The 14,137-nt window shown below is 43.0% G+C and overlaps 1 protein-coding gene across 11 annotated transcripts in view; it reads left to right on the top strand.

The window, feature by feature from the left end:
• LOC128699014 (transcription factor A, mitochondrial) overlaps window positions 1-14,137 on the top strand; it is a 168,295-nt gene that overhangs the window by 94,249 nt on the left and 59,909 nt on the right. For 6 of the 11 annotated variants that reach the window (XM_070096819.1, XM_070096817.1, XM_070096816.1 and 3 more), the window contains one exon: window positions 8,353-8,557. The exons of 1 other annotated variant lie outside the window; for it this stretch is intronic. In XM_070096819.1, coding sequence (XP_069952920.1) covers window positions 8,353-8,557 — 205 coding nt within the window. Of the gene's footprint in view, window positions 1-5,196; window positions 5,313-8,352; window positions 8,558-14,137 lie in introns of those variants that run through there. 4 more of the 11 variants (XR_011393532.1, XR_011393529.1, XR_011393533.1 and 1 more) reach the window with 3 other exon arrangements.

Raw genomic sequence — 14,137 nt, 5'->3', positions numbered from 1 at the left:
TATTTGGTTAGTGAATTAAAATAACCACAAGCAATTATAAATGAAATACTATACAGCAAGAAACCCAGTCTTACGTTCAAATTCTCATTAACAGAGTATGATACAATAATTTCAATTAATAATCTACTAATCTCACCATTTAACTCTTTTAGAAAGGTCTGAGGTAACGAAATAGTTATCTTTCATAAGTGACATCAATTACCAGACTTCAGGAAACTAATGGCAAAGGCAAGACAAAAGACTTGATTTAAAGTTTTAGTTTAAGCTAGGAGCTTTGGGTTGAAGACCCGTACCGAGTCAGAGCTAGGAGCTGACTGACCCACTCAACTACTCCATAGTATGACTTCAGCTCGGCCAGAAGGCGACGCGTGGCGTCAATTCTAGAACCACCAATTGGTCACTACAGTAGTGGTTACACATTCGTAATACTAACCTAATAATAATATAATACAATATAATACAATGAAAGTACTTTTGATGATTCATACTGTACCCGATAATAACATATAGTCGAACCTGCTTTATCTAGCTAGTAATAAAGTGGTTCACGATATATTATTACAGAACTTATTTTAACCAGGCCTTTTATTTTTGTATATAATGGAGTGAAGTAGGGGAGCGTAACACCTGCCCCCTCACAACTGACGGTCGCCATTGACTTGTACTCTTCGTGGTGGGTAGCATCTGTCGTAGTAGCAGAGGTTGTAACATAGACAGCAGTCCTACATCATCTCCAGCTTTCTCCACAACATTGATGGTCATAAAAGTACCGACTCGTACTGTTAAAAATAAAGGTATATTAATAAAGATTCAAGGCCTAGAGAGGGCATCAGCAATGAGATTGTTTTCCTTTTATATGGGAAATAGTAATAGAGAAGGGTTGAATTCTCAAAGCCCAACGAAGTATTCTGGCATTCTTCGATTTCATAGTATTTATGAAGGTCAAAGGATTGTGATCAGAGTACACCGATACCTGATGGGGAGAAGATCCTAAATATACATCAAAATTCTCTAGGCATACAACGAGAGCTAAGGCTTCTTTTTCTATAGTTGAATAATGAATTTGGTGTTTCTTTAACTTAGAAGAAAAATAAGAAACAGGTTGTAATAGGTCAGAATTTGGAGCCTTCTGTAACAATGCGGCTCCCAAAGCATACGCACTGGCATCTATTTGTAAGTGGAATGGTTTATTAAAATCAGGACTTAGCAATATGGGGAAGAGGATAGTAATCTTTTTAAGTGATTAAAAGCAATTTCACAGTCATGGGTCCATGAAAACTTTGTTTTTGGACTTGTTAATTCAGTTCGGGGGAAAGCTACCTGTGCAAAATTCGGACAGAACCGACGGTAGTAACCGGCAACTCCTAAAAATCTTGATACGCTTTTCCTATCCTTAGGGGTAGGAAATTCTAAGAGGGCCTTTACTTTGGCGTTCAAAGGAGCGACTTCACCTTGTCCAATCTGAAATCCTAAGTATTTAATTTTCATCTGGCCAAACTCACACTTGGACAAATTCACTGTAAAATTATGTTTACTTAAGGCGTCAAACAAGGCTTTAAGCTGTCTAAGGTGTTGGGGCCAACTGTTGCTGTATACGACTAAGTCGTCTAAGTAAGCTTCTACTCCATCCAATCCGCCCATAAGTATGTTCATAATGCACTGGAACGTAGAGGCCGCATTACAGAAGCTGAAGGGCATAACGCAATACTTGTATAGGCCACCGGGTATCGTAAAAGCCGATATCTCTTGAGCTCTTGGTGACAACGGGACTTGGTAATACCCTCTTAACAAGTCCAATTTACTGATATACTTAGCTCTGGAGACCTTGTCTATTAAGTCGTCAATTCTGGGTATTGGAAACCCATCAGGTACTGTTACAGCATTGATTTTTCTAAAATCCGTGCACATACGGGAGGTCCCGTCTGGTTTGGGGACTAGAATGCACAGGGATGCCCAAGGACTGTTACTTGGTTTTATCAACCCGTGTGAGAGTAAGAAGTTCACCTCTGCCTCTAGCTCACCTTGTTTCTTGGGACTCACTCTGTAGGGAGATTGCTTGATTGGAGTAGGTTCTCTGAGAGTAACATCATGCACACCCAACGTACACGGTTTTGGGACGTCGTTGAATAGGTGGAGATTTGCCTTAATCAGGGATTTTATTTCGTGTCCTTTGTCCACTTCCAGATTTATCAGTAGAGAATTTAAATTCTTTAAGGCTGTCGAATTGTTCAGAAGAATTGGTACTCCTATCATTTCATCCAAACTTGCTGGTACCCATTCTTGGTTCAGAGGCGTTATAGTAGAAATTGGAGAAATGATTCCTGAATAGGGTTTAAGTTGGTTAATGTGATACGTCCGTTGTGAGTTTCTCTTCTTCGGCGTCCTTACCAAGTAGTTCACGTCACTTAGGCGCTTCACGATTTCTAAAGGACCTTCAAATTTGGGCTGTAGAGCATATCCCTGATGAAATCGTTGAACCAGAACTTGATCTTTTGGTTCAAATGAACGAAGTTTAGTTCGACGAACGTATTCCTCCTTCATCTTACTCTGTGCTTGTCGTGAGTTTTCGGCGGCCAATTCTCTAGCTAGGCTCAGGCGTTCTTTCATTAAGGTAGGAGAGCTCCTAAAAGTCGGCGTTTCTTCCCCGGTCCAAGCTTCTTTGAGAACCTGTACTGGTCCTCTAATTTGATGCCCATATATTAACTCAAATGGCGAAAACTTCAAGTTGTCTTGTTCGCTTTCTCTTAGGGCAAACAAGAGTAGTGGAATAACTTCATCCCAATCTTTGGAATACTGCAAACAATAGGACCTCATCATAATCTTCAAAGTTTGATGGAACCTTTCCACCACGCCTTGTGATTGGGGTCGATAGGCCGTCGCGTAAACCGTCTTGACTCCTAACTGAGCCAAGGCTTCACAGAAAAATTTTGAAGTAAAATTCGACCCTTGATCAGATTGAACTTCTCTTGGAAATCCGAAGTGAGAGAAGAACTTAATCAATGCTCTCACTATTAGGCAAGCATTAATCCTCCTGAGAGGAACTGCTTCCAGGTACCTGGTGACGGTGTCCATGATAGTGAACAGGAACTGGTTGCCCTGCCGAGTCTTGTGTAGCGGGCCGACACAGTTGATCACCAGACGTGAAAAGGGTTCGCCTCTTACTTGTATAGGGTTCAACGGCGCAGGTGGTGGATTATGTGCAGGTTTGCCTACTAGTTGACACATGGAACAGCTTCTTACATACCATTCCACTTCTTCCTTCATTTTTGGCCATGTGAAGTGCTTAGCAATTTTTCTAAGTCTTCTTTTGTCCCAGATGTCCACCTTGAGGACTGTCATGAGCAAACTTACATGCTAAATTTCTAAACAGGGTAGGCATGACCACTAGATGATCACTTTTAAGAGATCCTAGTTTCTTTTTCAGTAAGTCCTTCTCCCAATAGTAAGAGCTGTCACTTTTAAGGGCTTCTTCTCCCGACACAGCAAGCTTCCTGATGTCACTTAAGGAGGGGTCTATTTGGAGTTCTCTTACTAGATCCTCCTTCGAGAATAAATCTATTTCAGAAACCACCGACTTAGGAACTGGTATCGGTTCCGGGTGGACTGTTGGCTCGAAACTCGAGCTTTCGTTGAATATGTCTCCTACTCCTACATCGACGTCGTCCTTGACTTCCTCCGATACCAACGGAGAATGCGACTGTTTGGTCATTGCCTGGGTTACTACGCTTAGAGGAAAGAGGGTAGGTTCCGTTCATCGTGCTTCGATGACGTAATTTTCCTCGGTTGGATTTTCCATAACTATGGGCTCTTTCCATATTCCTTCTTCCGCTAAGTCATTCCCAATCAATAGGTCTACGTCTTTTATGGGGAAGTTAGTTGGAGACACTCGATTGACGTCCAGCCTGTAAAGATAGGAGTTTCGACATATAACTTGTACAGGGGTACTCGCATAGTGGAGCCACCATAAGCTTCCAACAGAGCGTTGAAACCCGTATATGATCCGGCGGGGAATGATAACAGTCCTTCTCTTAACAATGTTAAGTAGGACCCCGTATCCCTAAAGGAATTTACTTGCAACAACTGGCTATCAGTAATTCCTACTTTGCTTTTGGAAAAGTAAGGACTCATAGCTCTTGACAAGTTTGACGATGATACCCATATTCTGCTTAGTCAACTAGGAGGATCTGTTCCTTTTCCTTGGGACAGAGCGTCTACTCTTGGCTCGGACTTCCTTGGATGAGTCGTAGAGGATATGATTTGTGTGGGCAATCTATAGGACGGACTCCTTCCCTGGTCCCTATCACGCTTAAAGCATTGTGATTTGAAATGTTCCAGCTTCGAACAGTACGAACATTTAATTTTTTCCCATGACCTATCTGGTCTATAGGATGGGCTCGATTGAATTTGGTGTTATACTTCGGGTTTACTTGTTACACGGGAGTGAACGGGTTGGGTAGGTCGCCTACCGAAAGGCTTCGCAGGTTCGGGTCTCGTTGCTGGTTTGATAACCTGGCTGCTTTCAGAGTGTACCAACCTCTGGGAAATCTCAAAGTTGTCTGCCAGCACGGCAGTCTCTAACAACGTCGTTTGCGGATGGCCAACAAGATACTGGCGAACTCCCTCTGGAAAATTTGCATACAAATCTTCTAGTAACATTAATTGTGATAGATCTTTTAAAGTCGTGACCCTAGAAGCTCGACACCAACGTTCAAACGCCACTGCTTTCCCTCGGGCAAAATCTAAATAAGTTTGTCCTGTTTGCTGTTTCATGGAATGAAAAGCTATTTGGTAACTAATAGGGAGCATGTCATATGCTTCTAAAATAGTTCTCTTTACTACGTCGTACTGGACATAAAACTCATATGGTAAGGAGGTGACACAAGACTGCGCCTTTCCATATAGAGACGTGTGCAGCAATGTGGCCCATTTGTCTTTGGGCCAGCCCATTGAACGTGCCTGATTCTCAAAAATTTCAAAGAATTCATCTAAGTCTGTTTCGTTAAACTTAGGTACCATCAGAGCTGCTTTATGTAAGTCAAACCCGGTTACAGTGCTCTTCACATCTCTTTCTTCCGGAACTCCCTTCTGCTTTGTTTCAAAATGAAACCTTTCATGCCTAAATTCTTCCTCGTTTAGATATCTTCTAGCTTCGATTTGAGAGTTTTGTAATAGTAATATGCGTTCTATTCTCTCTAGTTGTTCGGACGTGAAATTCCCAAGAGGTAATGACACCGAGGGGAATTCGGGCGTCTTCTCCGGAAGTATTTTGGACGAGCACCACTCCTAAAATTATCCCCGTCACTTGACTGAAGGTTCGTTCCAACCACCAATACATACTCTGGGGAAATGAATGGGGGAGAGCTTTGAGACTGGACTGAGTAGTAAGGCCTTGTAAACCCTGGTTCAACTTCATTATTTAAGGCAGTTCCCATCTGTGGGATTTCTGCTTCCTCGAACTGAGAAATAAAACTATCTTCTGAATCTAATTCTGGCATTGCTTGGGATTTCGGAAATAATCTATCCTTAATTAGGGACCTAAGAGTCTCTGCGCTATGGTATCTTTAATAAGGTATATCTAACTGTCTAGCTATTTGCCAACACGTCTGTAATTTTAAAGTGTCAATAGTAGCCTCTGTTAATTCATCTATTAATGACTAAATTTCTGGATCCATTTTCTTAATTCTCGCAAGGGAGCTTAATTTTAATGCAAAACAAATATGTACTTCAGGGTAAGTAGCTCCCGGACAGGCCCCCATTTGTTACGACTTAATCTTCACCGTAACAATAGGGGCACAAATAACTCCAATTTTTTTTGTTAGTTTTATTTTATTACCAATCATTTAGTTTCATTGGTATTTGGTTAGTGAATTAAAATAACCACAAGCAATTATAAATGAAATACTATACAGCAAGAAACCCAGTCTTACGTTCAAATTCTCATTAACAGAGTATGATACAATAATTTCAATTAATAATCTACTAATCTCACCATTTAACTCTTTTAGAAAGGTCTGAGGTAATGAAATAGTTATCTTTCATAAGTGACATGAATTACCAGACTTCAGGAAACTAAAGGCAAAGGCAAGACAATAGACTAGGTTTAAAGTTTTAGTTTAAGCTAGGAGCTTTGGGTTGAAGACCCGTACCGAGTCAGAGCTAGGAGCTGACTGACTCACTCAACTACTCCATAGTATGACTTCAGCTCGGCCAGAAGGCGACACGTGGCATCAATTCTAGAACCACCAATTGGTCACTACAGTAGTGGTTACACATTCGTAATACCTAACCTAATAATAATATAATACAATATAATACAATGAGAGTACTTTTGATGATTCATAATATATAGTCAAACCTGCTTTATCTAGCTAGTAATAAAGTGGTTTGCGATATATTATTACAGAACTTATTTTAACCAGGCCTGATGGACAATAATGTCCATCAGGGGTTCATGGAAGAACAACTGAAAGCATTCCAGTTCAGTGGCATTGTTCCCAAGTGTACATGATGGCCATATTCCACTTTGTGTTTCATCAAAGTCATGGGGACTGGGAACAAACTCGTCACCTTGCTGGCAATCCCAGATGCGGTCAACTGGTGGGTTCTGGATATTGAAACGTGGTTGTGGTTGTGGTTGTTGTGGGAGTGTGGGGTTGGGTGAGGCTGGTTGTAGTTGTGCAGAGTCAGTAGCATCGGTAGTAGCATGACCCACTGCTGGTGCCGCATGACTCATGCCACCATCACTATCACCACCACTGCCTGCTGCCTCACATCATTCATACCCATTGTAACAATATCGTCATCTTCACTATCAGGTCATGGTGTAGGGCCACGGGATATGCTCCGAGATTTACTCCTTCCCCTTGGAACAGCATATGGCACACTACCAGACCACAAGCGATGTCGTATATACTGCCGCTTCACTGGGGAATATTCACCCTCACTGTCGCAACTAGAACTGCTTTCAATAGCTTTGAAATTACTATCACTTTCACTGCTCACATCTGAGTCTTGTACACGGGCAAATAGTTTCCTCTTTCATCCTGGTACAGGTGAAAATGAACGAGCCGGCCCAGCACCAGAGGTGGAAGGTTGTGAGTCATCTGGGTTTTCATCACTAATTACGTTATCCTGGGCACTGTTGTCGGTCACACCCACTTGAAAACCAGGGAATTCACTTTCACTGACACTTTCATCGCTGTTAGAGCTATCACTTGGGAACAAAAAACCTCCAATCCGCCGAGGAGTGAGGTACTTCTTACCACGAGGCATAGTGAAAATGGACTACCAAGATGGCATTCCCACAGTGCACCACTGAGTCCCAGATTTTTTTCACAGGGTGCACACCCATCACTCAGACCCATTCTCTCTCATGTAGGCCTACCAGCCCTCTCCCACTTGATTTGAAGCCGCTAGAATTTATGCATATAGATATGTCAAACAGGGTATCTCGTAAGACGTATATATACGACCGAAACACTCAAGGGGTTAATTCACCAAGAGTCCTGGTCACAGAATGGGTTGCAGGGGCATTGATCCCCAAAACCCTTTCCAGGTATACCCCAGGTATCAGAACAAAGATTATGTAAATTAAAACAAGAGAAAAGTATATTGGCAACATTTCTGGGAGCAGCAGGTCTTCACGTTGACGTCAGGCAAGCATCCAGTGTCAAGTTCGCTGCATTATATCTTGATAAGTACTGGTGCTAATTTTTTTTTATATTACACGCAGAAAATTGCCCTTTTTGTTTAATAAAAATTTTTTTTTAATATTAATAGTGCTAGTAGTGGAAACGTAGATCAACGTTTGGAGAGTTAAGGGGTTAAAAACATCTAGGGCTTACAGTACAGTAGGGCCCAGTGTACTCAGCACCATCTTTTTCAGTGTTTCACGTTTTTATTGGCTTTCAGTTGAACCATTGTTCATTATGTCTGGTGCTCTTACCACTTTTCCCCACAACAGTTGTGTAAGGGAAGAGCGACTGGCGGCATATTTTAAGGCAAATATTTTACTTTTTTATCTATTTTGTTTATTCCCAGCTCTATGTGATGGTGTAAACACGTTATCAGGCATTTGAAATGCATTCGGTAATGAAAAAAATAATCTTTTCCACTCACCAGCGATTTATTCTCATCGCACAAGGTCAGGATCTAAGAGTCATACAGACATTCCCTCCCCCTTCCCTCCCCCATGGTTAAGACAATGCAGAAGTGTAGCAGCTAGGTATATGCACATTTTGAAGTTAATTTCTGGGATTTCAATGAATGTGTTCCTTATGACAATGATAAATTACAGTTAGTATCAGTTTTCTTTAATTAATTGTACTTTTCTCTCTCTGTCTCTCACTCTAGGTATATAAATTATGTGAAAATGATGAACCCAAAAGATCTTAATAAAATGAAGAAATTGGAAAAGAAACTTAAAAACAAGAAGCAACAGAAATACATTCGGCGAAGAAAGAACATTGAAGGGGAAAAACTTGGAAAGCCTAAATTGCCTAATAGTCCTTTTATGATGTTTCTAGAATTGCTGAAAATACCAGAACTGAGTAGAAAGGTACAGTATTTAAATATTTCATTATCTTCATGACATGCCTATTTTTTTAAAAAGTAGTGATTAAGATGATACACCTGAAGACTAGGAATAAGTGAGGTGATGCATCAAGATATTACCACAAAAAAAAAGGGCATGAAATTCAGCTTTCAAAGATTTTCCTAAACTTGAAATGTATAAAAGTATTGGGGTCATAAACCTTGATAAAGAATTTATTCTATGGTCATTATATCAAAAAAAAAAATAAAATTTACTTCTAAGAAGAATAAACACAAGTTGTAATGTTTAAGTTTGCTGTTCATTTGGTTATTTTTTGATTTTGCAGTGTTGTGTGACCCTTACTGTCCTCCTCTACCTCCTCCTCTGCAGTGTTGTGTGACCCTTACTGTCCTCCTCTACCTCCTCCTCTGCAGTGTTGTGTGACCCTTACTGTCCTCCTCTACCTCCTCCTCTGCAGTGTTGTGTGACCCTTACTGTCCTCCTCTACCTCCTCCTCTGCAGTGTTGTGTGACCCTTACTGTCCTCCTCTACCTCCTCCTCCGCAGTGTTGTGTGACCCTTACTGTCCTCCTCTACCTCCTCCTCTGCAGTGTTGTGTGACCCTTACTGTCCTCCTCTACCTCCTCCTCCGCAGTGTTATGTGACCCTTACTGTCCTCCTCTACCTCCTCCTCTGCAGTGTTGTGTGACCCTTACTGTCCTCCTCTACCTCCTCCTCCGCAGTGTTGTGTGACCCTTACTGTCCTCCTCTACCTCCTCCTCCACAGTGTTGTGTGACCCTTACTGTCCTCCTCTACCTCCTCCTCCGCAGTGTTGTGTGACCCTTACTGTCCTCCTCTACCTCCTCCTCCACAGTGTTGTGTGACCCTTACTGTCCTCCTCTACCTCCTCCTCCACAGTGTTGTGTGACCCTTACTGTCCTCCTCTACCTCCTCCTCCGCAGTGTTGTGTGACCCTTACTGTCCTCCTCTACCTCCTCCTCTGCAGTGTTGTGTGACCCTTACTGTCCTCCTCTACCTCCTCCTCTGCAGTGTTGTGTGACCCTTACTGTCCTCCTCTACCTCCTCCTCCACAGTGTTGTGTGACCCTTACTGTCCTCCTCTACCTCCTCCTCCGCAGTGTTGTGTGACCCTTACTGTCCTCCTCTACCTCCTCCGCAGTGTTGTGTGACCCTTACTGTCCTCCTCTACCTCCTCCTCCGCAGTGTTGTGTGACCCTTACTGTCCTCCTCTACCTCCTCCTCTGCAGTGTTGTGTGACCCTTACTGTCCTCCTCTACCTCCTCCTCCGCAGTGTTGTGTGACCCTTACTGTCCTCCTCTACCTCCTGCTCCGATGTGTTGTGTGACCCTTACTGCCCTCCTCTACCTCCTGCTCTGCAGTGTTGTGTGACCCTTACTGTCCTCCTCTACCTCCTCCTCCGCAGTGTTGTGTGACCCTTACTGTCCTCCTCTACCTCCTCCTCCGCAGTGTTGTGTGACCCTTACTGTCCTCCTCTACCTCCTCCTCCGCAGTGTTGTGTGACCCTTACTGTCCTCCTCTACCTCCTCCTCTGCAGTGTTGTGTGACCCTTACTGTCCTCCTCTACCTCCTCCTCCGCAGTGTTGTGTGACCCTTACTGTCCTCCTCTACCTCCTCCTCCGCAGTGTTGTGTGACCCTTACTGTCCTCCTCTACCTCCTCCTCTGCAGTGTTGTGTGACCCTTACTGTCCTCCTCTACCTCCTCCTCCGCAGTGTTGTGTGACCCTTACTGTCCTCCTCTACCTCCTCCTCCGCAGTGTTGTGTGACCCTTACTGTCCTCCTCTACCTCCTCCTCCGCAGTGTTGTGTGACCCTTACTGTCCTCCTCTACCTCCTCCTCTGCAGTGTTGTGTGACCCTTACTGTCCTCCTCTACCTCCTCCTCTGCAGTGTTGTGTGACCCTTACTGTCCTCCTCTACCTCCTCCTCTGCAGTGTTGTGTGACCCTTACTGTCCTCCTCTACCTCCTGCTCCGCAGTGTTGTGTGACCCTTACTGTCCTCCTCTACCTCCTCCTCTGCAGTGTTGTGTGACCCTTACTGTCCTCCTCTACCTCCTGCTCCTCAGTGTTGTGTGACCCTTACTGTCCTCCTCTACCTCCTCCTCTGCAGTCCTCCTCTACCTCCTCCGCAGTGTTGTGTGACCCTTACTGTCCTCCTCTACCTCCTCCTCCGCAGTGTTGTGTGACCCTTACTGTCCTCCTCTACCTCCTCCTCTGCAGTGTTGTGTGACCCTTACTGTCCTCCTCTACCTCCTCCTCCGCAGTATTGTGTGACCTTTACTGTCCTCCTCTACCTCCTCCTCTGCAGTGTTGTGTGACCCTTACTGTCCTCCTCTACCTCCTCCTCTGCAGTGTTGTGTGACCCTTACTGTCCTCCTCTACCTCCTCCTCCGCAGTGTTGTGTGACCCTTACTGTCCTCCTCTACCTCCTCCTCTGCAGTGTTGTGTGACCCTTACTGTCCTCCTCTACCTCCTCCTCCGCAGTGTTGTGTGACCCTTACTGTCCTCCTCTACCTCTTCTGCAGTGTTGTGTGACCCTTACTGTCCTCCTCTACCTCCTCCTCTGCAGTGTTGTGTGACCCTTACTGTCCTCCTCTACCTCCTCCTCTGCAGTGTTGTGTGACCCTTACTGTCCTCCTCTACCTCCTGCTCCGCAGTGTTGTGTGACCCTTACTGTCCTCCTCTACCTCCTCCTCCGCAGTATTGTGTGACCTTTACTGTCCTCCTCTACCTCCTCCTCTGCAGTGTTGTGTGACCCTTACTGTCCTCCTCTACCTCCTCCTCTGCAGTGTTGTGTGACCCTTACTGTCCTCCTCTACCTCCTCCTCCGCAGTGTTGTGTGACCCTTACTGTCCTCCTCTACCTCCTCCTCCGCAGTGTTGTGTGACCCTTACTGTCCTCCTCTACCTCTTCCACCACCACCACCACCACTCTTACTACTACTTCTACTCTTACTACTTCTACTACTCTTACTACTCCTACTACTACTACTATTACTACTACTACTACTACTATGACTACTACAACTCTTATTACTACTACTCTTACTACTACTACTCTTACTACTACTACTACTACTACTACTACTACTACTACTACTACTACTACTACTACTACTACTACTATTACTACTACTATTACTACTACTTCTACTCTTACTACTACTTCTACTCTTACTACTACTATTACTCTTACTACTACTTCTACTCTTACTACTACTACTTCTGCTCTTACTTCTACTTCTACTCTTACTACTACTACTCTTACTACTACTACTCTTACTACTGCTCTTACTGCTACTATTCTTACTACTACTATTACTACTATGTCTACTCTTACTACTACTACTCTTAATAGTACTACTACTATTACTACTACTTGTCTTAATACTACTACTACTATTGCTACTACTAGTCTTAATACTACTACAACTACTGCTACTACTATTGCTACTATTAGTCTTAATACTACTACAACTACTACTACTACTTTTGCTACTACTAGTCTTAATACTGCTACAACTACTACTAGTCTTAGTACTACTATTACTGATAATAATACTGTCATCATGTAGTTATTGCACCACTAATTTGATACATTTTTATGCTCAGAATTAACCACATAATATGCAAAACATTTTGTATAAATCTATCAAAGAAGTACTACCATCCTGTGGTAGTAGGTTGGTAGACAACAACCACCAGGGAGGTACTACCGTCCTCTGGTAGCAGGTTGGTAGACAACAATCACCCATGGAGGTACTACCGTCCTCTGGTAGTAGGTTGGTAGACAACCACCAGGGAGGTACTATTATCCTGTGGTAGTAGGTTGGTAGACAACAACCACCAGGGAGGTACTATCATCCTGTGGTAGTAGGTTGGTAGACAACAACCACCAGGGAGATACTATCATCCTGTGGTAGTAGGTTGGTAGACAACCACCAGGGAGGTACTATCATCCTGTGGTAGTCGGTTGGTAAACAGCCGCCACCAGGGAGGTACTACCGTCCTCTGGTAGTAGGTTGGTAGACAACAATCATCCAGGGAGGTACTACCGTCCTGTGGTAGTAGGTTGGTAGACAGCAACAACCAGGGTGGTAGACATTAGCCACCAGGGAGGTACTACCGTCGTGTGGTACTAGGTTGGAAGACAACAACCACCAAGGAGGTACTACCGTTCTGTGGTAATAGGTTGGTAGACAACAATCGCCAGGGAGGTACTATCATCTTGTGGTAGTAGATTGGTAGACAACAACCACAAGGGAGGTACGACTATCCTGTGGTAGTAGGTTGGTAGACAGCATCCACCCAGGGACATACAACCGTCCTGTGGTAGGTTGGTACACAGCAACCACCCAGGGAGGTACAACCATCCTGTGGTAGTAGGTTGGTAGAGAGCAACCACCAGGGATTATTTATTTATTTATTTATGTATTAATTTGAACATGATACAGAGTAGTACAAATGAATAAAGTTAAGTGCAACATGCCAAAGCCCCTTGTATGCAGAGCATTATGGGCAGGCTTAAAATTAACTTAAGATTAACTAAGCAGTGATATATTCAGTGGTAAAACATTATTGTAAACAGATAACAATTAAGCACAAATGAGTATTACAAAGACAGGTCATATGGTCATTTACTGTATTGCTGTGCATTCAGTAGAATGGAGTATTCTGTTAGGTAATGTAATTAAAAAATAACAAAGTTTGATTGGGTATCAGGTTAAACATTTATGAGATACAATTTTTAAGATACAACAATTATTCAGTATTTATTTGGTTGTAGGTGAGTAAGTGATTTTTGAGAAGAGACTTGAATTTATAGACAGACAGTGTTTCTTTTATATTTACAGGTAATGAATTCCAGATTTTGGAGCCTTTTATGTGCATTGAGTTTTTGCATAGCATGAGATGGACATGAGAAACATCAAAGAGTGATCTGTGCCTTGTGTTATGGTCATGTGTTCTGTTGAGGTTGGTAAGGAGTCGTTTGAGGGGAGAGTTTATATCCGAGTTAAGTGTTCTATGTATGTAATAGGTGCAGTAATAAGTATGGATGTTTTGTATGGTGAGTAGGTTTAGAGTTTTGAATATTGGTGGAGCATGCTGCCTGTAGTGGGAATTTGTTATTCTGACTGCAGCCTTTTGTTGGGTAATTGGTGGTCTGAGATGGTTTATTGTTGTTGAGCCCCATGTACAAATTCCATAGGTGAGATAGGGGTAAACAAGTGAGTGATATAGGGCCAGGAGGGCTGACTGTGGAACATAGTACCGTATCTTCGATAGTATGCCTACGGTCTTGGAAATTTTCTTGGAAATTTGCTGTATATGTGTTTGAAATTTGAGTCTATTAACAAGGTGGATTCCTAAGAATTTTCCCTCTGTGAGTTTTGTGATAGGTGATCCGTTTATCATTATGTTAAGAGGGACATCTGTAGCTCTATTACCAAACTGAATGTAATAGGTTTTATCAATGTTTAGAATAAGTTTGTTAGTCCTCATCCAGGTAGATATTTTCTGTAATTCGGTATTTACAGTATTGGCTAGCATGACTGGGCTCAGGTGAGA

Source organism: Cherax quadricarinatus, chromosome 55, assembly GCF_038502225.1.
Source record: "Cherax quadricarinatus isolate ZL_2023a chromosome 55, ASM3850222v1, whole genome shotgun sequence".
Classification (NCBI taxonomy): Eukaryota; Metazoa; Arthropoda; class Malacostraca; order Decapoda; family Parastacidae; genus Cherax; species Cherax quadricarinatus.
This window is presented reverse-complemented; position numbering and strand designations above follow the sequence as displayed.